The sequence below is a fragment of the Triticum aestivum genome, chromosome 7A (assembly GCF_018294505.1).
Source record: "Triticum aestivum cultivar Chinese Spring chromosome 7A, IWGSC CS RefSeq v2.1, whole genome shotgun sequence".
NCBI classification, from domain to species: Eukaryota; Viridiplantae; Streptophyta; class Magnoliopsida; order Poales; family Poaceae; genus Triticum; species Triticum aestivum.
Window position 1 is genome coordinate 92647483 of NC_057812.1, and position 23838 is coordinate 92671320.

Consider the following 23838-nt stretch of genomic DNA (forward strand, 5'->3'; position numbering starts at 1 on the left):
TGATCCAAAATGCTATGCTCATTATAACTTTATTTCGAACGTTAGCCAAAATTGGATATAAGAAGTATTGCATAACGCCACATAGAGCATGTTTAAATTTTTCACCCGTTGCAACGCACGGGCATTTGAACTAGTTGAGTACAATAAACGCTGCCCTGCAGCGAGGCCCGAATATAAGTTACAATCTTCTCAAATAATCTCTTCATCCATCTCCAAAATTATTCCTTTAAAAAGCGCAGGAGCAAGAACACAAGAAGAACACCGCCAAAGAGGGGCTCCAACCACCGTCGACCCCAAACCGGCCGCACCACCACCACCATCAGCCACCCACCACCGCCAACCAACCACATAAGCCGTCGGTTACCACCCACAGTCAATGTCTCCAAGACGACGCCTCCAAGGAGGTAGCGACGTACACGACGCCGTCGTCGCCCGATCCAGCAAACCAGATCATGGACTTTCGTCCGGAGACCCCGGACTCGAGGGATTTGGGTGAATTGGACTCCTCAGGAACGCGCCTACAGGGAGGAGAACGACACCAAAAAGCATCGCGCGTCACCGGCATCGACCGAGGTCTCTGCAAGGTTTTCACCCGGAGCCAAACACGAACGCCTCGCCTCAAAATCCGAAGACCGGGTCACCTCTGGCCGCCGCAGCAGGCCCTGCGAGGGGAGAGGAGCACCCCCACTGCGCCACAAGAAGAGGGGCCGCAAGAGCCGCCGCCATGAAGCCTGGGACCCCCTCCACCTCCACCCTCACATGAGCTGGACCAGCCGGAGCCGGCAGCAGGCACTACCGGCGCAGAAGCGCAGGATGGCGGGAGGGAGGCCGTAGGACGCGGTCGCTCGCCCAGATCTGGAGCCACGCAAACCCGCCAAATCTGGGCCAGATGTACGCGGAAGGGGCTGCCCGGAAGTACGCCGATGACACCTTGATCATCATGCGGGCGTGCGAGGAAGGGGCTGCCCGCCTCCGTTGGATTCTTGACATATTTGCTGATGCGACTGGGCTGAAGATCAACTTTACCAAGAGCACCCTGGTCCCGATCCATGTCGATGCTGCGGAGCTAGAGATGGTGGTCCGTGCGCTCAGGTGCGTAGTTGGGTCCTTCCCCCAAACATACCTGGGTCTGCCTCTGTCATGGGAGAAACTGAGATTCGAAGATTTCCTCCCAATGATTGCGAAAGTGGAAAAATACCTTGCGGGCTGGGCGGCGCGCCTCCTCTCTCCTGCTGCTCGCCTGGTGTTGATTAACGCTGTCCTCGATGCCCTGCCAACATATGCCATGGCCACGCTGCTCCTTCCCCCGAAGCTGCTCCGTGCACTAGATGCCATGAGAAGAGATTTCCTATGGAATGTGGCCGAAAGGGCGTCGGGTGCACAATGTCTGGTGGCCTGGGATCGCGTGTGTCGCGCGAAATCTGAAGGTGGCCTCGGGGTCCGCAGCCTTGCCGTGCAAAATGACTGCCTCCTGCTGAAAATGATTCATAGACTGCATTGTTGGCCACGGTCGAGATGGGCTGCCTGGGTTTGGGATGAGGCTCACGGAAGTTCGCTCCTGACGCGTGGTGACCTCGCTCTGGGTGAACACCGAAGAGCCCTGACGAAGCTGATGCCTCTGTACCGTGATCTCTCCACGGTCACCGTGGGGGACGGGCGATCGGTCTCCTTCTGGTTCGACAACTGGCTGCCCTGCGGAACCCTTGCCGTGGCTTTCCCCGCCCTCTTCTCACATGCTGTCTCTCCTGAGATGACCGTATGGGAGGCTCGAGAAGAGGGACTGCCTAGACACCTCGTGCCGCGCCTCACGCGTGCGGGCGAAACCGAGCTCAGGGTGGTCCTGACGTTGATGGAGGCCCAGCCTGTGAGAGAAGAAGAGGGGGATGATCGGTCTCTCCTCCTCATCTCGACACCCCGCGACGTCCTGTCAACGGCAATGGCATACCGACTTATGAGGTTTGGTGGCTTGGTGGCCCCTTTTGCCGCCTCCATGTGGGAGACGAGGGCGCCGTCGCGCGTCAAGTTCTTTTGCTGGCTGATGGTGCAGAAACGTATCCATACAAGGGATGTCTTGCTGAAAAAACACATTCTAGAGCCTGATGGAGCAGGATGCCCCGTGTGTGAGGATGGGCTGGAAAGTGCAGATCATATGATCTTCTCCTGTCCGTTTGCAAGATCCTTCTGGGGACGGATCGGCGTTAACGTCGAGGGGGTGAGCGTGAGCTGCTTGGATCACCTGGCCTCGGTGGCGAGCTCGGTAGTCGATTCTGCTCCTGAATTCTCCATGCTATGCTGCTGGCACTTATGGAAGCACCGGAACGCGGTGGTGTTCCAGGGGCTGTGTCCCTCTCTCGCGCGGTTACTTGGGTCCTGTAAGGAGGACGCGCTGCTGTGGCGCGGGCGCCTGAAAAAATCCTGCCGCGCCCATGTTGAAACTTGGATGCAGGCTTTGGGGTAACTAAGGGTTGTCTGGTCCCCCCCCCCCCCCTCTGAAATTCTTCAGTTGGTGTCCTGACTCTTGCTTGTAATCATCGGGGCCCCCGGGCCTCCTCTGATTAATATATTCAGGTGGGGGAAACTCTCCCCCCCCCCTTTTGAAAATTCAAAAAAAAATTATTCCTTTAATACGAATCTAATGCATCCATGATGTATCCTATAAAATACTCCCTCCGTCCTAAAATGTAAGATTATTTTTGTCACTATGATAGTATAAAAATTGGTCTTATATTTTAAAACGGAGGGAGTACATATTAACAGGTCAAAACACATCTTATATTTTTGGGATGAAGTACAACACATAGTTCTATCTTCGCATAAGTTGCACGCGTAACTTCTAAATGTAACCACATTCAGCAAGGATGGAGCATTATTCCTTATTGCACAGTACACAAAGATAAATGATTCTGATTTGTGGAAAACGAGACGTACATTACGTCCCATACTAAGAAAACAAATCACCAGACAACTAGAAAAGGACAAATCACCAGACTACTACGGGCTCCATGTTTAGTTGGCTGATCTATGAAGCAATTTAAGGGAATTCACCGTTGCCATAACCTGACCCATTCCCTCCACCATTACCGTATCCACCACCTTCGCCATGACCTCCACCATCACCATTGCCGCCACCGTTAGCATAGCCAGTTGCCCCATAATAGCCTTCACTGTCCACCTTGCTGGAGCCGCTTCCAAAGCCAGACCCGTCGCCATGGCCACTAGATCCTTGGTCACCGTCTCCTCTTCCGGCACCTCCACCACCGCCAGCACCTCCGGCGTCAGTGCGCCCACCGCCAATCCATGCTCTTCCGGCACCACGGCTAGTACTTGAGCTAGATCCTGACCCTGACCCAGAGCCATACCCACTGCCACCACTACCACCACCGCCGCCACCACTACCACCACCACCGGAACTAGCCCGGGCATGATCCGGCGACCCAGACGTACTAACACTACTGCCAGCCGACCCATCGCCACCCCCAGACCCTGCCCCAGCACCGGTTCCGGTTCCACCTCCCACTCCCCCTCCCTGACCTTGCCCCTCTGCACTAGACAATCTAGCTACCCGTGCAGCATTGGATAGTCCAACTACTAGCAGGGCAACAAAACCAAGTGCTACAAGTTTGATACCAGCCATTGTTGGTGTGTGTTGTAAACTTGTAAAGTGGATGCTGAGATGAATATGGGTACGTGGAAGTTTGCATGGGTACTTATAGTGCCGCGAGCCCAAGCAAGGGGCGCTCTAGTTTTAGTTTTAGCTGGTTACTGGCTCAGTAGTAGTTGGAGCTGTCTAGCTGATTGATCAAGTTGACTGCAACTTCCATAAGATTCCATGCGCCGAACGATGAACTAGCTTGGGTTGACAATGCAGCGACGACCTCGGAGCTTGCGGTCGAGCTGTACATGCGTACGTATGTGCCAAGATGTACATGGAAACCTGAAATCTACTGCGTGTTGTGCTCCGCACTCAACGGTTTGACAATCAAGTGGAGCTAGAAGCATTTCCATAGATCGTCATGGATATTAGTTACGATGAGTTTGAATCTTGGATCGTCCAACCTTAGTATATTTGCTTGGTTAGATGAAAATGGAGTTGAAGAACTATGTTTTATTTAGGCGTCCAGAGCTCAGATGCAGAGTCTCATTCCTTTCCTTGTACTCATGCACTCTTTCTTATCGCTCCTCTCTATCCTACTGTTAAAGCTGTCGCCATTCTTGTTTATTTTAAATGCAAAGTCGTCGGTTGTGGTCACCTTAATTTTGTGTTTTTTTCCATAAATAATGGATTTTTATTGACTTAAAATAAAGCATCAACAAACAAAATGCGCACATATCCGGTCTCTATATAATTAGGATGTAGACAGTCAACACCAATGCACACACACAAAAAAGCACGCTGGCAAAGAGCAAAGTCATACAAGATCAAATCCATGCCAAGACGGAGGAGCAAAAAAGAAACAAATTCAAAGCGATCAAAAGAGCGAGCAACAAACTATAGAACGAACATATCTGCACCAACTATCTTTTGACATCACAACAACAAAAAGTTCTTCAATAGCAACGCCTTCAGAGAAGGAATGATACTCAAGCACCGCCGGTCCTGGATCAAACCACAGAAGGCAAGATCCTATGTTTCACCCTGAAGATCAACTCAGAGCAATGTCGTCCACAAGGCAACGATGCAAAAAACATCGCCATTGTCAGATATAACCAAATAGGTCAAATTTAGGGTTTTCACCCCGAAGCTCAAGATCGGGTACTCGAGAAGCACCACCAATCAAAGTCATCATGTGATGTCACAACACCACTTTCCGTGATCCCAGCAACTACATATGTATCATGGTCTTGACATGAGATGCCATGCAAGTGAATACCATGCACGTACAAGCAGACAGTCAAGCCGCGACAATAGCCTTTCGCCACCAAAGCCTCAAAAAATGAAGTTGCGATGGAGGTTGACGAGGGAGGAAGGTCACTCACATGGCCAAAATCCCAATTCAGTATGTTTCGGCAATCCCGCAGGGTCCTCGTGATCCATCGTCCTCGCTTGTGGCCCAAGAACCGGTTGGCAAAACGTACTCCTCGTTGCTGCCGGATTCGAAGATCCAAGACCCTCTAGTCTAGCCACAATAATTACATTGCAGCGCGGGACCACGACGCAGTCGCGCGCCCAAGCAGAGAACCAGCATTTTGGGACCTAGCAGGCCGCCATGGCCACCCTCGTACATGAGATAGGATCACAACCACCTATGTCTCGCCACTAGAGACCACAAGGTGGACAAGAAATGCCACTGTCGCCGCTACACAACCATATACCCTTTGCCTCAAGCTGCCCCTAGGAGTTCATACTAATGGTTAGATGATTGTTTGCTTGTGTGCTTATTGTCCTTCCCCACTCAAAAATAAGGTTACAGAATGTTCTTCAATTCAAATAGGTATGATTTCGTCCATCGTTCCAGAGCTAGGCACTTTCTATTGAGAATCTTCGACAGAGATCGTTCCTTCAGTTTAGCAATCAATTAGATCCATACTGACTTAGCTTCAAGCATGGCTTGCCGTTTCGAGGCTCGATGCTACTCTTGGGAACATCATTCGTTCATAGATAACATCCCACTGTTGAAGGCTATCGGAGCGGAGACCTCCCCGCCGCCACCTTCATAGACCGGCACCGGGGCTTAGCCCAGCCATTAGTCTCTAACACCGGTAAGGGGAAGAGAGGACGGAAAGGTAGGAGGTGGCGCCGGCTGGGAAGGGAGATGGGGGTGGAGCTGGCGGCGTGTTTCAGATCTCATCCCTGATGGTGCATCAGCTTTCTGTTCTTTTACCCTTCTTAACGAATAAAAACAACATTCCTATCTTTCACAAAGAAAAACTATCTCGCGTAGCCACCCCCCCCCCCTGCGCGTCGTCCGCTCCAGGCGACTCGGGGGCGAAACCCTAGCCGCCCGCCGGTTTCCCCCCACCTCCCCTCCTCCTCCCCCGCCGTCGCCGGCAGCCACACACGCGGCGGTAGGCGGCGGGGGGGGGGGGGGGGGGGGTTCCCCGCGCACCCGCCTCGACGTTGGAGGCGCCCCCACCCCGCATCAGACGCCGCCGCCCGCCTCCCCAGCTCCTGGTGGCCGCCGACACAGGCCCTCTGTGGCGGCCGTCGGTCGTGGAGCTGTCGCTAGCCCTCCTCCCGATCCGGTGTGAGGGTCTCCTGGGAAGGTCCGACTGCCAGATCAGGCCAGCTCGGCCCTGGATCGGGGTCGGCTCCTCTCTGGCGGCTGGTGGGCCGGGGATCGCCAGATCCGCCCGGATCTGGCCGGCGCGGCCCTGCCTTGTCGCCCGGCTTGGGTGCTCGCGGTGTGGTCCCCCTGGTGGCGGCGGTGTGGGTCGTTCTCCGTGTTTTGACGGGATGTGCGCGGTGGGTGGATGCCGGGGCGGCGGCCTCAGGCGGTGTGAACGGCGTGGCCTCTCGACGGGCGACGGCCGTGGGAGCTGGTGGTCCGCGACTTCGGCTGTGCGTGTGGTGAGGTCTCGGTGGACGTCTACTACGGTGGGTCGGGGTGCCCCGTCACCCGGCGTGCCTGCTTCGATGAAGTCCAACGCCTTCTCCGGCTGCGTGCGCTCCCCTGGCCAGGTCTTTGGCCGGGTGGATGGGACGGGGGCGGGATCGGGGGAAACTCTTGGCCGTCAGCGGAGGCCACGACAATGGTGGCGCCTTGTGGGCGTCGGTTTCCTTTTTGGAGGCCTTGTCGAGGTCCTATCCCGTTTCTTATTGTGCTCTTCATTTGGGCGAAAGCTCTAGTTCCCCTTGCGGCGACGGCGTCGTACCTTCATGGCGTTCCTTCTTGAAGGCGTCGTCTGGGGTTCCCGGAAGCACGGTGGGTGCTTTGTGGTGTGTGTGAGGTGTTTGGCGGCGGCAATGTGTGCGGCGTTTTATCTATTCTACCGCTGATCTTCATCTTGTGGTAGCGCTCCATTTGTTTGGCGATGTTCTAGCGTAGGTGGTGGTCGTCATTTGGCGTCATGGTGGCGTTGATGGCGGAGGAGCCTGCCAAGGTTGGCACCTCAATCTGCTTGGAGATGGACCAGTGGAAGATGGTGGAGACGACACATTTGAGTGCGTCAGACCGGTTTATGCCCCAGACCCGGTATGTGGCTAGGCTGGGGATTCCGGCTTTTGATGTTAGGATTAGGTGAGTGGTCTGGGTAGTGGTCTAGCTAGCACCCCTTCATCATATGGATAGGAGTAGCGACATATGTTGCCTAGATGGTGGATTCAGGCTTATTGTTGTAACACTTTGTAAGGTTCTCGAGAATAATCAATAAAGTGACCGTATGCATCTCCCAGATGCAGAGGCCGGGGGTCATCCTCCTTTTCTAAAAAAAAGTATGGTTAAATCTAAGTTTATTTTATTTGTTACTCCCTCCGTAAAGAAATATAAGAGCATTCAGATCACTAAAGTAGTGATCTAAACACTCTTATATTTGTTTACAAAGGGAGTATATAAGAAGAAATCTAGCTATAACTTATGCTCGCAATTAAAAACCACTTTAAATACTGAAAATATGTGTGTTTGTTGTAAGACCTTTTCCTGACCGAGGAGCAGACTGCTAGAGGTCCTTACAGTACAAGAGGTTGGTAGGAGCGCTAGCTCTACATTTCGTTTTGAGATCAATCTTTCTTTTGACGATCTCACTCACAGATCCATTCAATCGTATCAACTGTGTGTGGTACTGTGCTCTCGAGCTTCGTGACAGGCAAACTTGTGTACGAAGACTAATCAGATAAACAACATGTTTATCCACTAATGCACGCAAAGAGCTCCGATCCATCCACCAGTTGTGTATAAGCCTCCACTTGCATATTACTTGATCTCTTACGGGAGTTCTTGCCGCGTACCATGCAACGAAGCATTGACACAAAGAGCCAGTCATGGCTTCTGGTCCTATAAATACCCATGCTATTCTTTGAGTTTAGCAGACATCTCATCTTGCACTCTAGCAAAGCTCGTGATATGGCAGTCACTAAATGCTTAGCTCTTAGTTTGATTGTCCTGTTCGGCACTGGGTTAGCCAATGCTGCAAGGGTAGCTAGATACTCTAGTTCCGAAGGAACCGGCACGGGAGGAGGAGAGGGTGGTGGGTCCGTCAATGGTGCTGGATCAGGGTCTGGGGCTGCTGTTGGGTCTGCAGGAAATGATGAAAATGGGGGGTTCGTCCATGGAAGTGGTGGTGGAGGAGGAGGAGGCGGTGGTGGTGGAAAAAATGGTGGGTCTGGACGTGGATCTGGATCTGCCTTGGGCTCAGGCTCGACCCAGATTGGTCCAGACCCTTTCGGTGGATCTTCTAGTGCTAGTGGTCATGGTGGCGGTCGAGGCGGAGGACAAGGTAGAGGCTACGATGGATCTAGTGGTTATGGGAATGGTGGCGGCACTGGCTCTGGTGCTAGTGAGTCAAACAATGGGTACTGGCCCGGTGGTGCTTATGCCAATGCTAATGCTTCTGGCAACGGTGGAGGGAGAGGCAATGGTCAAAATGGTGGAAGTGGTGGTGGCGAAGGTGGAGGAGGCGGAAACAGTGATGGACACCCGTAAAATCTTCTTCATCGATCATTATATGGAAATGGACTTCAATTCGGTCTAGTGCCTACATGTCTTTCACCCCGATGTCACAAGTTGCAACTAAACTTTTATCTACTATTATCCATGATTTTGCTTCTTAAGCATATTCTATATTTCTGTGCACGTATTTGAAAAAACTTAATAAAAGGTACATCATCATAGTCAATGTTACTGTGGTGAAATTGTGTTTCTTAAATGGTGAGACATTACGTCGTTTTGTAATATCAATTGTAACATGGGTCATCCAATTGATTTGAACGCACTGTATTGTTGGAAATTTTGATGATGTTTTACAATAGTGACGTGATTACATTAATATAGTCTGCGTAAATCATGATTAAAATACATAGTTTGGAGTTTAAAGTCGAATAGTGATAATTCAACTTGGTTGAAATCATTTTAAATTCCCCAGTCCATAATAAAACCTTTGCATATTTCATAGTGGCTACTTGCATCAACACGGATTTATGGAACATGGTTCCACGGGAACCCCTTATGAATAGTATTTTTTTTAAATAGTAGGATGTTTTTAAAAAAAACCTGATTTTTTCTGTAACATAAATGGTCGATCGGTATACTCACATATGAGGTTTAACGAATAAATGATATCCATTGTATTTTGGGGAAAAATGGTGAAATGAAAGCTATATTCAAAACCACTATTTGAATGAATAGTAAGGTAGGATTATATTTTCTTCACTATGAACTTTTCTACACTGAACTTTTCACATCAAGCTAAAAGATTTTACCATGCCACATTAATTCCATCAACCATAAACCGATGCCCGTTGAATCATTTTTTTTCCTTCTCTGAAAGTAACTGACCCTCATCAATTCTTACCAATGTTGAATACCAATCAAATCCAAAGGCATCTACAACAAAAACAGTTATAATTTGGGTCGTACTAGAAACCAAAAAACGGACGCTACACATCGGCTGAGTGATGAATCGATTGGATCAGCTGCCTCAGCAGCCATTGGATGGTGCCCAAGACAGCCCTCTCCCATCGCGTTAGCCTCAACCTTTGCAACAAGGGCCATGTTGTGCTCCGAGACTTTGCAACACAAGCCTTGTTGCGCTCGCAAGGTCACCAGGCAACGCATGGGCCTTTGTTCACTATTGCAATATTGATCATACTACGATCACCCATTGCAATATAGACCATGTCGCCATCACCTCTAGCTTGCATGACGTGGGTCTTGGGGTCACCCATTGCAACATGCATCATGTTACAGTCATCCATTGCAACATGGACCATGTTGCAGTCACCTCCAACTTGCATGGTGTGGGCCTTTGGTCACCCATTACAACATGGAAAATGTCGCTCCCACCCATTGGAACATGGATCATGTTGAGGTCACATATAGACATGGTCTTGCAGGCCAGAACTGCCACCCATGCTGATGACTACCTTGCACCACCACCACCTGGCCTAACGACATAGCCGACAACAACCTTGCTGCAGCGCCACCAGCCTCAGCAACGAAGCTCTTGGCTGGCATGGATTCGAGCTCATGCACCTGACTCCGAGGGTCTCCAACTAGAAATTCATCTCTAAGTTGGTCCATTGAATGAACTCTATGTGGGCCGGAGGAGGAGGAGAGGCGCTTGGGAAGAGGACACATCAAGGGATGAGGCATTGTGGGTCTCCACTTGAGCTCCACCTCCCGACCCCATCCATGGCACTAGTAGGAGAGTTGATGAAAAAGGGGGTGCAATGAGTGGGGACCCATGAGATACGCCTAAACGAGATGGTCGACGAGACGTGAGTAATCCTATTATAAGTGTTTGCCAACAAAAATGATACGCACATTATGAGGAGACTGCCCGGGCGCTCAAGCACAGGTTCAAATGTATTTTTCGGCATTGTGGGTAGTGCAGCGTAATGCATGCATGTTTGTGTAGATCATTTTAGGTGGATTGGGTTGTTCGAATCTACAAAAAAGGGTATTTTCAGACACAATCACATGCTTCTTCGTTAACAGAAACATAGTCGATTACGATTGCAGAATCAGTGTCGCTTGGCCATCTGATTCACAAAGGGTCGCTTTTATTTATTGAACAAAACAGGAGGACATGGTACTTTTGAAATAGCACTGAGAGAGTACGTTTGCAGACTAGTACAAAAATTATTGCACCATTCACCATCTGTCATGGTTGGCGAGATTTTTAAATTGATTCCTATAAACAGAAAGAAAGGGAGTAGCTAGTTAGCAGCACCGCTATTCAAACATTCAAAAGGTGAGAGTAAAACCTTGTTGGATTTCGAAGCATCTTAATTCGGCAGTTCTATATTTCTCCTCGACAAAGAAAAATAGATGAACTTTGACAACAACAAAAAAACAGTATCAGGAGCCAATTTTGTTTTCATATACGACCTCTTCAGATGTCCGAACAATCTGAAATTCTGCTTGCATGAGCATCTTATTAGCTGCCAAAGAAATTCAGAATATTTTTTTTAATCTTCTGATGTACTTTTCTGAATTTACTGTTGAGGCTGGGCGCCGTTTTGAGTTATCGCACATATAAAAGGGAGTACAAAGTCGCACATGAAATGGACGGTCCCAAGGGTCTCACTCAGTGCGTCCAACACGATGTCACGTGACCGGCCGCAGCAGCATCAACCAAATGAGACGATCCATCACATTCCCATTACCGATCCAGCAACAAGTTAGCCAGTTAGGGGAGCACGGCGGTATCGTGTACGTACGTGATTACCATTCGGGACGGCAGCACCACGGGCGAGCAAACAGGATCGCCGCGGAAGCTTCGTGCCGGTGGCGAGCCAAAACGAGCGCCGCGTCGCTGCACCAGAACGGGAGGGGCACACGATCAGACTTCAGACTGCAACGGAAAGAAACTAACAGAAAAGGAGAAAGGCAAAGCTCGCAATGAAGACGAGAGAGGGCTAGAGAGAGAAGGGGATGGGGGGTTCTGCCACCCTCTGATCGCCTCACCAACCCATCCAGCCTTCCCCTGCCAAGCGAGAAAGCCAAAAGTAAAGGCGAGCGAGGGAGGGAGAGGAAAACCCCCACCGGGAAGCCAGGCATTCACCCCTCCTCCTCCTCCCCCAATCCCACCGACGAGCTCGCCGCCTGGCCCGAGCCCGATCCAGTCCGCCGCGCCGCCGCCCTCCTCCTGCATTGGCCTCCGGTACCTTGCTTCTTGCTCTGTTTCTTCCCCTGTTACTCCTTTTTTTTCACTTCTTGCTTTGCCCCGCAATCCATGCTTAGGCCGTCCCTGTTCTCGCCATGATTTTCCTGTTCCGGCCCCGTGATCTCGCCCTGTGTTCGTCGCGGCATGCCAGCATCGTCCTTGTAGGAGGGGGGAATCTCTCTAGAAATCGTTCCTGGCAGGGTAGGAAAATTGGGGTTTCTGTTTGTTTTTTAGCGCTAAAACCCTCCCAAGAACCGAAGAGCAGGGGATCCGCCCGCCCGCCCGCCCGTCCGTCCAAGACCGCCGTGTCTTGGCACGGCATCTTGCCTGCGCGGCGTAGCAATCGGCGGCTTCTTGCTCTTGCGATGGTTTCACAACGGCGACCAGGCCGACGGTTGTGGGGTGCCCCTTCTCTAGCGGGCGCCCATGGATGGTTCTGTTCGTCAGATGTGCGCATATATCGTAGCAAGATTTCCTGTGCACAAATCCTGCTAGTTGGAGCTGCTCTTGTTAGCATCACACTTGTTGGAGTAAGTAGTAGGGATGGGGATCTTGATGGTTTTCAGGCAGGCGTTATTGAATGTTAAATCTGCAAGTTTTTAACCCTTACTGGAACACTATGTCAGGGGAGAACCTCTGCATCTCTTGTTCCAGTTGCAAAGAATACATGTAAATGGTTCAGTCGAAAGCCATGCTTCATTGCAAAATCAGGCAGTGTAGACCCACAAGGTGGGGAATGGGAATGGATTGCATATGGGGCCCCATTTGCTGGTTAGTCAAACTGAAAAGTGTTACGCCATATTTGTGCTGCCATTAAGATGTCCGTGTTTGTGTTTCATGCCAATCCTCTTTTGGCAGTTGTTTGTTTGTCTTCAGTTCAGCGTGTTTGTTTGTAGGTAGGAACTCCGCTGCAGATTTCCTGAAGGAAAAAAAATGAGCTTCTGGTCATGATTGATGATTGGCTTCATACCATCGTATTGTTGCCTTATCTTACAGTTTTATACAATATACTCCCTCCGTTAGGAATTAGCTGACGCTCAAACGGATTTATCTATACGTATTTCAGTGCTAGATACATTCGTCTGAGTGTCAACTAATTCCGGACGGAGGAAGTATATAACTGCATGTTCTTAGAAAGCATGTTCTAGATTCTTCTCTTTTAATTTGAGTTAATTTTTAATATCCTGACCCTTTTTCGTTCTGATTGTTTCATGGTATCAAAGAAAACCAATGAATTTTTGGATGGGGAAGGTACAGAGTAAGAATGTTCCAGCCTATGATGGAGCAATTTTTCTGTGCAACCACCTGACCAGGAAGGAGTGCTTCCACAGAAAGCTTTTTGGCCTTTCGTCTAAATGTATTGAGTTTATACATAAAGTGAAATCTGGCGCGACACTATTCCTGTATGATGTTGAGCAACGTAAGCTTCATGGGGTGTTTGAAGCAACTTCAGATGGAGCCATGAATATCATTCCTGGTGCATATGCCTCATCAGGGTTTCAGTATCCTTGTCAGGTATGAATATGTTTTAGACATACCAAGCATAGTTATATATTCCAGGGTTTCTATGAAATTTCTCAGTGACATGTCTTTGATAACCCACCTGGAGCATCTATCCTCCACTTATTCCATATTTCACACTAATTTGCACCTTTCAGATGGTAAAGGGAAACTGTCAGCACCTTTCAGACGGAATAAAAACGATACCTAATAAGAATTTTGGTTCACCGAACTTCGATTGATATGTCGAAACGTAATCTTACAGAAGGTACCATAATCACCAAGGCCAGTTTACATGTTGGGGGTCTAGGGCTAAGGGAAAAGCTCTATACAGGTCTTTAAGCGAAGTTGTAGTCTTCATGCCGCATGTCTGCGCCGCTTTTTGCCCAAATAAGAAAAATTTCTGTAAAGGAATGGTCTTCGGCCATGTATATGGAAGCGGGCTCGGAAAGAGTCTTCGTGAGTCCGAAGAATGAGTAGGTGTTGATTCACCTGTGGTAAAAAGGAAGGATGATTAAAGAAAGGGCAAGGCCGTACAAGGTCTTTTGAGTGCATAATTGTGCACGTGCGGTACGAATTCCGCGGATATACGTGGTGGTCGGCGGAGGCTAGGCTGCTAATCCAGCCCTGAAGTTGCCGGACTACCGATATGTAGGACTGATCAGTCCTGCGTGGGGAAGTCCGATGGCCTGACAGCCGAGGGGTTGTGCGGCTTGATAGGGCCGCTTTGTACTTCGACCACAGTGGCCGTTGTATGCTCCTTGGTGCGGAGGGAGCGCTCCCTGTTTCCATTGATTGTAATGACGCCACGTGGACCGGGCATCTTGAGCTTCAAATAGGCGTAATGCGGGACCGTGTTGAAGCGGCCAAAAGCAGTTCGTCTGAGCAGTGTGTGATAGCTGCTGCGGAAGGGGACGATGTTGAAGATCAAGTCCTCGCTTCGGAAGTTGTCCGGCGAGGCGAAGACTACTCCCAGCGTGATTGAGCCCATACAGCGGGCCTCTTTTCCAGGTATTACTACTTTGAAGGTAGTTCTAGTGGGTTTGATTCTTGACGGATCAATACCCATTTTGCCGACAGTGTCCTGATAAAGTAGATTGAGACTGTTGCCGCCATCCATGAGGACTCGCGTAAGATGGAATCTGTTGATGATTGGATCAAGGACCAAGGTTGCCGAACCTCCGTGACGGATGCTGGTTGGGTGTTCCTTTCGATCGAAGGTGATCGGACAAGCCGACCATGGGTTAAATTTGGGGGCGACCGGCTCCCTGGCATAGACATCCATAGTGTGCGTTTGTGCTTCCTCATGGGGATATGTGTGACATATATCATATTCACTATTTTTACTTCGGGGGGAAATGGCTTCTGTCCCCCTGTGTTCGGGTGACGAGGCTCTTGGTCATCGTCATCGCTTCATGACCCCTTTTCCCTTGTGTTCGGCGTTAAGCTTTGCCGGCTTGTTTAAAGACTCAACAATTTCTGTTGGTGTGGTTGGCGAGTTTATTAGGGGTGCCATGAATCTGGCAAAGCCGATCAAGTATTCTATCTAGACTGGATGGGCCATCTCTTTTTGCCTTGAATGCCTTTTTCCGTTGACCGGGTTTGGAGCCGCTGAATCCAGCATTAACTGTCGTGTCTTGCATTCCTCCATTGTTGTTTCGACGCTTGTGCTTGTCACGTCGTGGCTTGCCATTGTCGTCCCTAGTTTTGGAGGTACCAGGGTCGCTAGTGCTATTGCTTCTGCGAGCAAGCCAGCTGTCTTCTCCCGCACAGAAATGGGTCATAAGTGCGGTGAGGGCTGCCATGGACTTCGGCTTTTCTTGGCCGAGGTGTCGGGAAAGCCACTCGTCTCGAAAGCTATGTTTGAAGGCCACGAGAGTTTTTTGCATCCAGAAAATCCACAATCTGGTTCTTTTTTATTAGGAACCTTGTCCAAAGCTGTCGGGCCGATTCCCTGGGCTGCTGGATTATGTGGCTAAGTTCATCGGCGTCTCGGGGCCGAACATAGGTACCCTGGAAGTTGTCTCTGAATGCATCCTCTAGGTCCTCCCAATTAGCAATAGAATTTTCTGGTAGGCTATTCAGCCAGTGCCGTGCTGGTCCTTTGAGCTTTAACGAGAGGTATTTAATGGCATGAAGATCATCACCGTGAGCCATATGAATATGGAGAATAAAGTCCTCAATCCATACTGAGGGATTTGTTGTTCCATCATATGATTTGATATTCACGGGTTTAAACCCTTCTGGGTATTTGTGCTCCATTACTTCGTCAGTGAAGCAGAGGGGGTGTGCGGCGCCTCTATATCGGGCCAAGTCGTGACGCGGCTCAGATGTAGTCCGTCTATGGTTTTCAGCTCGGGGTGGTTATGCTTGTCGCGCCTGGCTAGATAGCCGTCCTCGCGCGTTGAGGCGCGCCCCCGCGATCCGTAGATTGATCTGGTCTGGCCTGCTCTATTTTCCAAGTCCTGCCGTAGATCATACGCATGTCCCCGAGCTGTTGTGTCTCTACTTTTTCGATGAGGTAGTGTGGGCTGGTGTTCGGCTTGAGTTGCCATTTTGTCATGGCCACGTGGCGGCCGGGCGTCTGCATTACGTGCTGATGGTATGGGCTCCAGCGTCTCGTCGTCGAATTGGGGTAGCAGCTTGCGCTACGGATAACTTTTGGTTGGGCGCTCGAGGCCGTATTCCTCGGCTGCCAAGACGTTAGTCCACCTATCGTTGAGTAGATCTTGGTCAGCTTGGAGCTGCTGATGCTTCTTTTTCAGGCTCCTTGCAGTGGCTATTAGCCGGCGCCTAAGGCGTTCCTGCTCGAGAGGCTCCTCAGGCACGATAAAGTCTTCGTCGTCGAGGCTCACCTCCTCCTCGGAGAGTGGAATATAATTACTAACCTCTGAGTCTTCATTTATAGCCTAGTCATCAGGGCTAATTTGTCCATCTTCCCGATCGTCCTGTTTGGAGGTTGGCCCGACGGGGTCTTCTTGGTCTTCGGCGTCGTCCGGAGTGATGTTCTCTCCGGTGCCGGTATTGCTGTCTTTTCCACGGCGTGATTTAGAGCGGCGTCGCTGACGTCGGTGCTTTGATTGAGTCTCAGGAGGTATATCCTCAGCTGGATTTTTCTTGTTATCGCCGTTACCCTCCTTGGGTGTATCCACCATGTACATGTCATACGAAGATGTGGCCGTCCAGCGTCCAGTAAACGGCGGGTTTTGGGCCTACTCTTCTCCGGTATCATCGTCCATACCATCGATGTCTTCGGAGCCGTAATCGAGCATGTCGGTTAAGTCCTCGATAGTGGCTATGAAGTGGGTGGTGGGTGGGATGTTAAATTCCCCGCTTTCAGCCCCTGGTCTGGGCTGGGCGTAGTTCAGAAGTTGCTCCTCTATAATGATGAGGGATCGCATTGAGTCCAGAGCCTCGCTTAAAGGTGAGGTTCGGTCAAGGAGAAGAGAGTTCGTGGAGTGCAGCGAGAAAAGAACCCTTTGGCCGAGCTCACACGATGATGACTCCGAGGGTTCGAGGCCAGAGTTCGGAGAGGAGTTCGGCTTCATGATGATTGCCGGTGATACTGCTCCCTCCGGTTCCTCCGTACTAGGCTTAATAGCCGCAAAGAGTCCGGCGGGCTCGGGAATCCCGTTTTCGGACCTAGAGACGCGCTCCGGATTTAAGGCCAGAGCGGAGGTTGGGGTCGTGAATCCTTGGAAGATCAACTCTCCTCGGATATCAGCGACATAATACAGATTTCCAAAACTAATCTGGTGACCTGGGGCGTAGCTGTCGATCTGCTCTAGATGGCCAAGCGAGTTAGCCCGCAGTGCGAAGCCGCCGAACACAAAGATCTGGCTGGGGAGAAAGACCTCCCTTAGGGCAGCTTTGTTGTAGATGACTGATGGAGCCATCGAACCTTCTGGCGACGGCACAGCAGAACTCTCAATGAAAGCACCAATGTCGGTGTCAAAACCGGCAGATATCGGGTAGGGGGTCCCGAATTGTGCGTCTAAGAATTGATGGTAACAGGAGACAAGGGACACGATGTTTTATCCAGGTTCGGGCCCTCTTGATGGAGGTAATACCCTACGTCCTGCTTGATTGACTTTGATGAGTATAGGGGTTACAAGAGTTGATCTACCACGAGATCGTAATGGCTAAACCCTAATTGTCTAGCCTATATGATTATGATTGCCTCTACGGACTAAACCCTCCGGTTTACATAGACACCGGAGGGGGCTAGGGTTGTACTGAGTCGGTTTATAGAGAAAGGAATATTCATATCCGCACGCTAAGCTTGCCTTCCACACCAAGGAGAGTCTCATTCGGACACGGGAGGAAGTCTTCTGTCTTGTATCTCCATGGCCCATTAGTCCGACCCACGTCACATAGCCTGGACGCCCGAGGACCCCTTAATCCAGGACTCCCTCAGCAGTAGTGGTCGTTCGGTGGTCAGAATTTTGATGTAATTTTCATTATGTTTGAGATGCTTTATACTTCCACCGAACTTTTACAAAAGATCTGATCCTTTTCACACAAAAAAAATTGTTCTAAAAGATATAATTGAAAATAATAGTTTTATTTACTAAATTTATAAAAATGTTCAACATATATATTCATCATGTCTGCTAGTAAATCTTTGTACAAAAGTTAGTTCTATATTCCAGAAATATTCATCGTTTGTTTACAAAATGTTTAACATGTATTTAAAAAAAGCATCATAGTCTACAAACAATTTGTGAAGAAATGTTCAATCTGTATTTAAAAATAATCATTGTGCATCCACACAATTTTCATACAATTAAAATAAGCATGTACTTTGGAAAAATATTCATGGATTTTAAAAAGTTTTCATGTCTCCTTTTAATGATTAAAATAGTCATGAATTAAAGAATGTTCATGCAATTAGAATACTTCTAGCATCTTCAAAAAAATCCTCATTTAGTTTTAGAAAACTGTCATGTATTTTATAGAAAAAAGTTTGTGAAAATAAAAAATGAAATGCATAAAATAAAGAGGAAAAAGTAGGGAAATGAATGGAAACAGTGGGAAAAAGTAGAAATGAATATATCATACAATGTTTTTAAAATAAATACTAAAAGGGACCACAAAATAGTATAAAAATATAACACATAAAATAGAAACCGGAATTCACAAAATACCGAATAAAAACCTTACCTAAAAATCTACCGGAAACCAATGCATTAAATTGTTCACGAAAAGAAAAATAACAAAAAAATCGACTGCCTTTTTCTTTTTGAGACAAGCGTCCATATCTAGCTTCGTGCGAGTCCGACTGCAGACCCTTTAGTGGGGTAGCCCAATGGCCTGTTACCTTCCTTTGTTTCCTTGTTTTGTAATTTCGTTTCTTTTTTCTTATTCAGATTTATTTTTACCATCGTTTATATTTCAAATATTATAAATAAACATATACACATATATATATATATATATATCAAAATTATTTAATTTTAGAAACTTTTACCGTGTATTAACAAATGTTCATCAGATTGAGTAAATGTTTACACAATTTTTTTAAAAATCATAGAATCTAGAAATTGTTTATTACATTTAAAGATATTCACATGTTTCACCCGCAAAAAAAAGATATTCACATGTTTAAAAATTGGTTTAAGCAATTTTGACAAAAATATTTTTGAAAATATGAAAAATCACGTAATTTCTAGAAAAATTGTACCATTCAAAAAATGTCTATTACATTTTTTTATTTGTTTAAAACATGTTTTCATGACATTTTAGAAAAAAATTAGTGAAATGTAAAAGTTTGTTTAGGCAATTTTAGAAAAAAAATGTTCATAGCATATAAAATATCTTCCAGTTTTAATGGTCTAACATATAACAAAAGGATTGCATCTTTCTCAAAAACTGTTCATTATTTACAAATGTTTGCTGTGTATTAACAAAAAATCAATGTGCATCTAACAAATGTTTCACATGTATTAGCATAAATATTCAACGTGTATTTGGAAAATGTTCATCGTCTATCTAAAAAGAGTTCAAACTGCATACATAAAATGTTCAACGCATATTTTTGAAAATTGGACATGCATTTCGGAAAACAAACAACTAGAAATAATGCACTCAGTCGCTCCCTTCAACCTGCCATGCGTCACAACTGCCGACACCATTGTGGCGTGCTACCGCATGACCATGTCATCCTCAGTTTGATGGGCCTGGGTCGGAACCCCACCACTTGGGACGAACGTCTCCACTTCAAGCCAGAGCGCCATATAAGAGACAACATCAATGTGGTGTTTACCAAGCGCGAGTTGCGGTTCATCTCCTTCAGCACCGGACAACCGAGATGCATCGCAACATCTATAGAAACAACCATGAGTGTCCTGCTCTTTTGGCAAGCTCCTGCATGGCTTCACCTGGACCAAACCGGCTGGGGTGTCGGCCATCAATCTCAGCGAGTCCAAGCATGACCTCTTCATGGAGAAACCGCTATTGTTACATGTTGAGCCATGTCTTCCAGTGCACCTCTACCCTCTCATGCATCGTTGAGCAAATAGCGAGCAATGAAACACTGATATTGCGAGTATATATCAATAATTATTGTGTGCCTTACCTGTTCTTGATGATGCTGATGGACTAGATTCCTCATAGATTGGTAGAGGAAGTGTGTTCCTAGTTTTAACATCTGCAATAAGTTGAGCCGTTGCCCTATCTTGCTTGCCAAGTTCCTCACACATAGCATGTGTAACCTTAGTAAAGGGTGCATGCCTACATTTCCAATCTTAAGAAGATGTGCTCTTAATCTTGAATGGCTGACCGGATAATCATGCATAACGAAGTTGCAACGGAAACATCTGTTTCCTCCATGACCTGATGGATCTGCCTGTGTTGGCTGACTCAATAGTGCGAGGTTGCTTGCTCGGTCATCGTTCGATTGGTGGAAGATGAAGAGGTTGACCGATGGACGAGTTGGCTTGTCAACCATTGACAGTTGACTTTTTGAAAAATCCAAAAAACATGAAATTCAAAAGATTTTTCACGAATTTATAAAAGTTAATGAATATAATAAAGTTCATGAATTTGGAAGAACTTCATGAACTCAAGAAATGTTCATGAATTCAGAGAGAATTCATGATTTTAAAGAAAATATGTATTTGAAAAAAGCTTCTGAACTTGAGAAATGTTTAGGAATTCAAAAAAATCATGAATTTGGAAAAGCTTCACCAATCCGAAAACTTTGTTAAATTTACAAAAAAAAAGTTCAGGAATCTAAAAAAGTTCATGAATTTGCAAAAAAGTTCGTGCATTTTGATAAAAAGTTCACGAATTTGGAAAAGGTTCATCGATTTTGAGAAAAAGTTCAAGAATTTGAAAAATATCGTGGATTTTGAAAAAATAGTCATAAATTTGAATTTTGTTGTTGATTTTTATATTCATACATTTGAAAAACATTACGAGTTTGAAAAAAATGTTGATTTGAATATATTCATGCAATTGAAAAAAGTTCGCTGTTTTGAAAAAGGTAAACAAATCTGAAAAAAAAGTTCACTGGTTTTCTAAAAAAGTTCGTGAACTTGAGAAAGTCTTCATGAGTTTGAAAAAGTGACAGATTTGAGAAAAGTTCACCAGTTTGAAAAAATATTTTGAACTTGAAGAAAAGTTCTCATACTTTAAATAAAGGCAAATGGAAAATAAATAAGATAAAAAGGTTTAGAAAACCCAAACAAAAACTTGTCCAGAAAAACCAAAAACAAACAGCGTAAAGCTTCCCAAAACCTGCCCAGGAAGCTTCTTGGAGCTTCCAAAAACCAGGAAAGGGAGCTTCCTCGCTCATGCTTTGAACAGGCTGGCCCACAAAAACGAGGGTGGGTGTGTGCGCATTATGCCGATTACAATGTAACCGGCGCAGTGGGCATCAAACAGGATTTGGCAAGAGCAATTAATTGAGGAGTGCTTCTTCAGGAGCCCCCCCCCCCCCCCCCCCCCCCCCCCCCCCCCGGCAAGGGTCACTTCGGGTGGGATGATAGCACGCCACTTGACACGCTCTTAGCCACCACAGGCATTCTCTTCAGGATTTTTTTCCAAATTTTTTCTATGAGCGTTTTTGGCTTTTAGATGTTTTTTGGCTTTTCTGCTTTCTCACGGTTTTTCTTAGGAATTGGACAAAAAAATTGCATAAAACAATACGTTTTCTTTTTGTTTTCTTTCATGAGAGACACATATTTACTTCTCGAGGAGGCACGGATTTGCTTCCACGAGAGGCACGGGCGTTACTCTCGGAAAGGGGAAAACATGTTTTTACTTCTCGTGGAGGCACGAATTTGCTCTGTGCCTCTTGGAAAGGGGAAAATATATATTTTTTTGGTTCTATGAGAGGCACGGATTTACTACTCGTGGAGACATGAATTTACTTTCGCGCGAGGAACGGCCGTACCTCTCGAAAAGGGAAAAAACATGCTCCCGGTTTGAGTTTTTCGTCCATTTTTTTCGTGAAAAAAAGTTCACTGAAACATATCAACATGGGATCTAGTTTTAAAGATCTCGACGCGATGGACCCAACAATGAAAATGGTTCAAGATTTGGACGCACAATTTAAAAGGTAAATTTTTTAAATAAACAAAGATATGAAGAAAGGAAAACTTTCAGATCAGAACAAGTGACACGCACAATCTTTGAAAGAAGTACTACTTAATTAATGATTTTGGGATTTGGCGTGCAAAGCTGAGGTGTGTGCTCGGCCAACTACCACCAAACAAACAACTCGGGCCACTACTAGTTCTTTTTTTTTTTGCGAAATTACTAGTAGTTCCTTTTCTTGGAGAAAGCCCACTGCTAGAGCCTCTTTGATTCACAGGATTGTTAAAATGAAGAAATAGAAAAAATGCAGGAATAAGGTGACATGTCCCATAGTATCCTACAGGATTTGAGAATGTTTGATAGCACGGGAAAAACAAAGAAATTCTACAAAGAGGTTTGAGTGGATGGAAATTTTCCTCCAAAATGTAGTACAAATGGATCCTATGGAAAAATTCCTAAGGATGTCAATCCTACGAATCAAACGAGTATCACAGGAAAAATTTCTAAGGGTTTAAATCCTCCAAAAATCTTATGCAATTCCTTTCAATCAAAGGAGCCCTTAGTATGGACTACCTCCAGCATGGACTGCCCGTTGGAGAGGATCTACAGCGTGCCTACCATGCCCAGCTTCAGCACCAGCATCACCTCCAGAAACTCTCCGTGCATCACCGGGTTCACACACTTCGCTGCCGCGTCGTTGTCCCAGCCGCACCTGGTCGAGTAGTACAATCACGTTGTCTTCGCCGAGTCGCCGTACTCCACCCTCGTCGCCCCGTGGATCACTGGCGACTGCCGACCAGAATGATTGGCGCAGGCACGTCAGCCAATAGTTGTGTGATTGTGTCAATCACCACCGTGAACCATTCCGCCCATGTTAGTGCCAGGAATACGGCGTCGCCACTGTGGTGGCACGCCGCACGCCCCGAGTACCTAGGATTTGCATAACAGGAGGTGCCAAATAATTTTATTTTTTTAAAAGCTTTTAATATATTTATCTTTAACCATGGTAGTACAAAGAACAACAGAGGTAATAAAAAATTACAATCATGTTCGTGAATCACCTAACGACGACTACAATCACTGGAGCGAGGCGAAGGCACACCGTCATCATCGTCCCTCCATCACCGGAGCTGGGCAGACATTATTATAGTAGACAGTCGGAAAGTCGTCGTGCTAAGGACCGATAGAACCAGCCCAACAGAGAAGCAACCATCACCGATGAAGAAAGTCGTAGATCAGAAGGGTCAAAACTGTAAACACCCAGATGAAGATGAACGAAGACCGGATCCAAGGAGATCCGCCGAAAACCAGCACCAACCGAATCACGCGAGATCCGACGAAGATAAACCTCCACACACCCTCCGATGATGCTAGACGCACCATCGGGACGGGATAGAACGTTGGAGACATTATTCCTGCTAAGGGACATTGCCGCCGCCACACAGCCCCAACCAAGACGCTAAATCTAACAAGAACGAGAACGGGGGCCCTCCCGCCAGCGGGGGCCGAGATCCTCCGCACCTCCATGGCCTAGAGGCCATCCGAGATGGGACGGACCGGTGGCGCCGTCGACAGGAGGAGAAGAACTTTTTTTGTAGCGTCCCACCCTGCCCACCTGAGCAAGGGACAAGTACCCTGGTGGCGCAAAACCACCAAAAGGTAGGAGGGGTTGAATCCGTGGGCCACCTTACGATGGATCCACATCCCTTGGTGGCAATTACCACCTGGGAGAAGTTCAGCCCTCCGGCCATGGCCCGATCAGACTCGACTAGGGTTTGGAGAGGCACCGACCTCAGACTGCCGTCATGGATGGAAGGCAAAGGAGAGCACCACGGTTCCGCCGAGGTGCCACCTCCGCCCGAACTGGACTATCAAGCTTGCCCATCGCCGGCTGACATCCACCCGCGTCATCTAGGGACCCAGCCGCCACAAGCCAGCATAGATCTAGCAACAACGCCGTTCCTACCATCTACCTCCGACGCAGCCCCGGGAAGTCGGTACCCGTCGTTGCTCTCCACTGTAGAATGCCGAGCT

General features: G+C 47.6%; 1 protein-coding gene across 1 annotated transcript; it reads left to right on the forward strand.

Annotated features, from left to right (window-relative positions):
• The first annotated feature begins 8000 nt into the window (after positions 1 to 8000).
• LOC123147758 (putative glycine-rich cell wall structural protein 1) lies at positions 8001 to 8883 on the forward strand. Its single transcript, XM_044567067.1, has one exon. The coding sequence runs from the start codon at positions 8001 to 8003 to the stop codon at positions 8577 to 8579; it is 579 nt and encodes a 192-aa protein (XP_044423002.1). The 3' UTR covers positions 8580 to 8883.
• Positions 8884 to 23838: the final 14955 nt, after the last annotated feature.

Excerpts from the sequence above, each read along its gene's own strand:
- LOC123147758 (XM_044567067.1), top strand. The coding sequence starts at position 8,001 with ATGGCAGTCACTAAATGCTTAGCTCTTAGTTTGATTGTCCTGTTCGGC.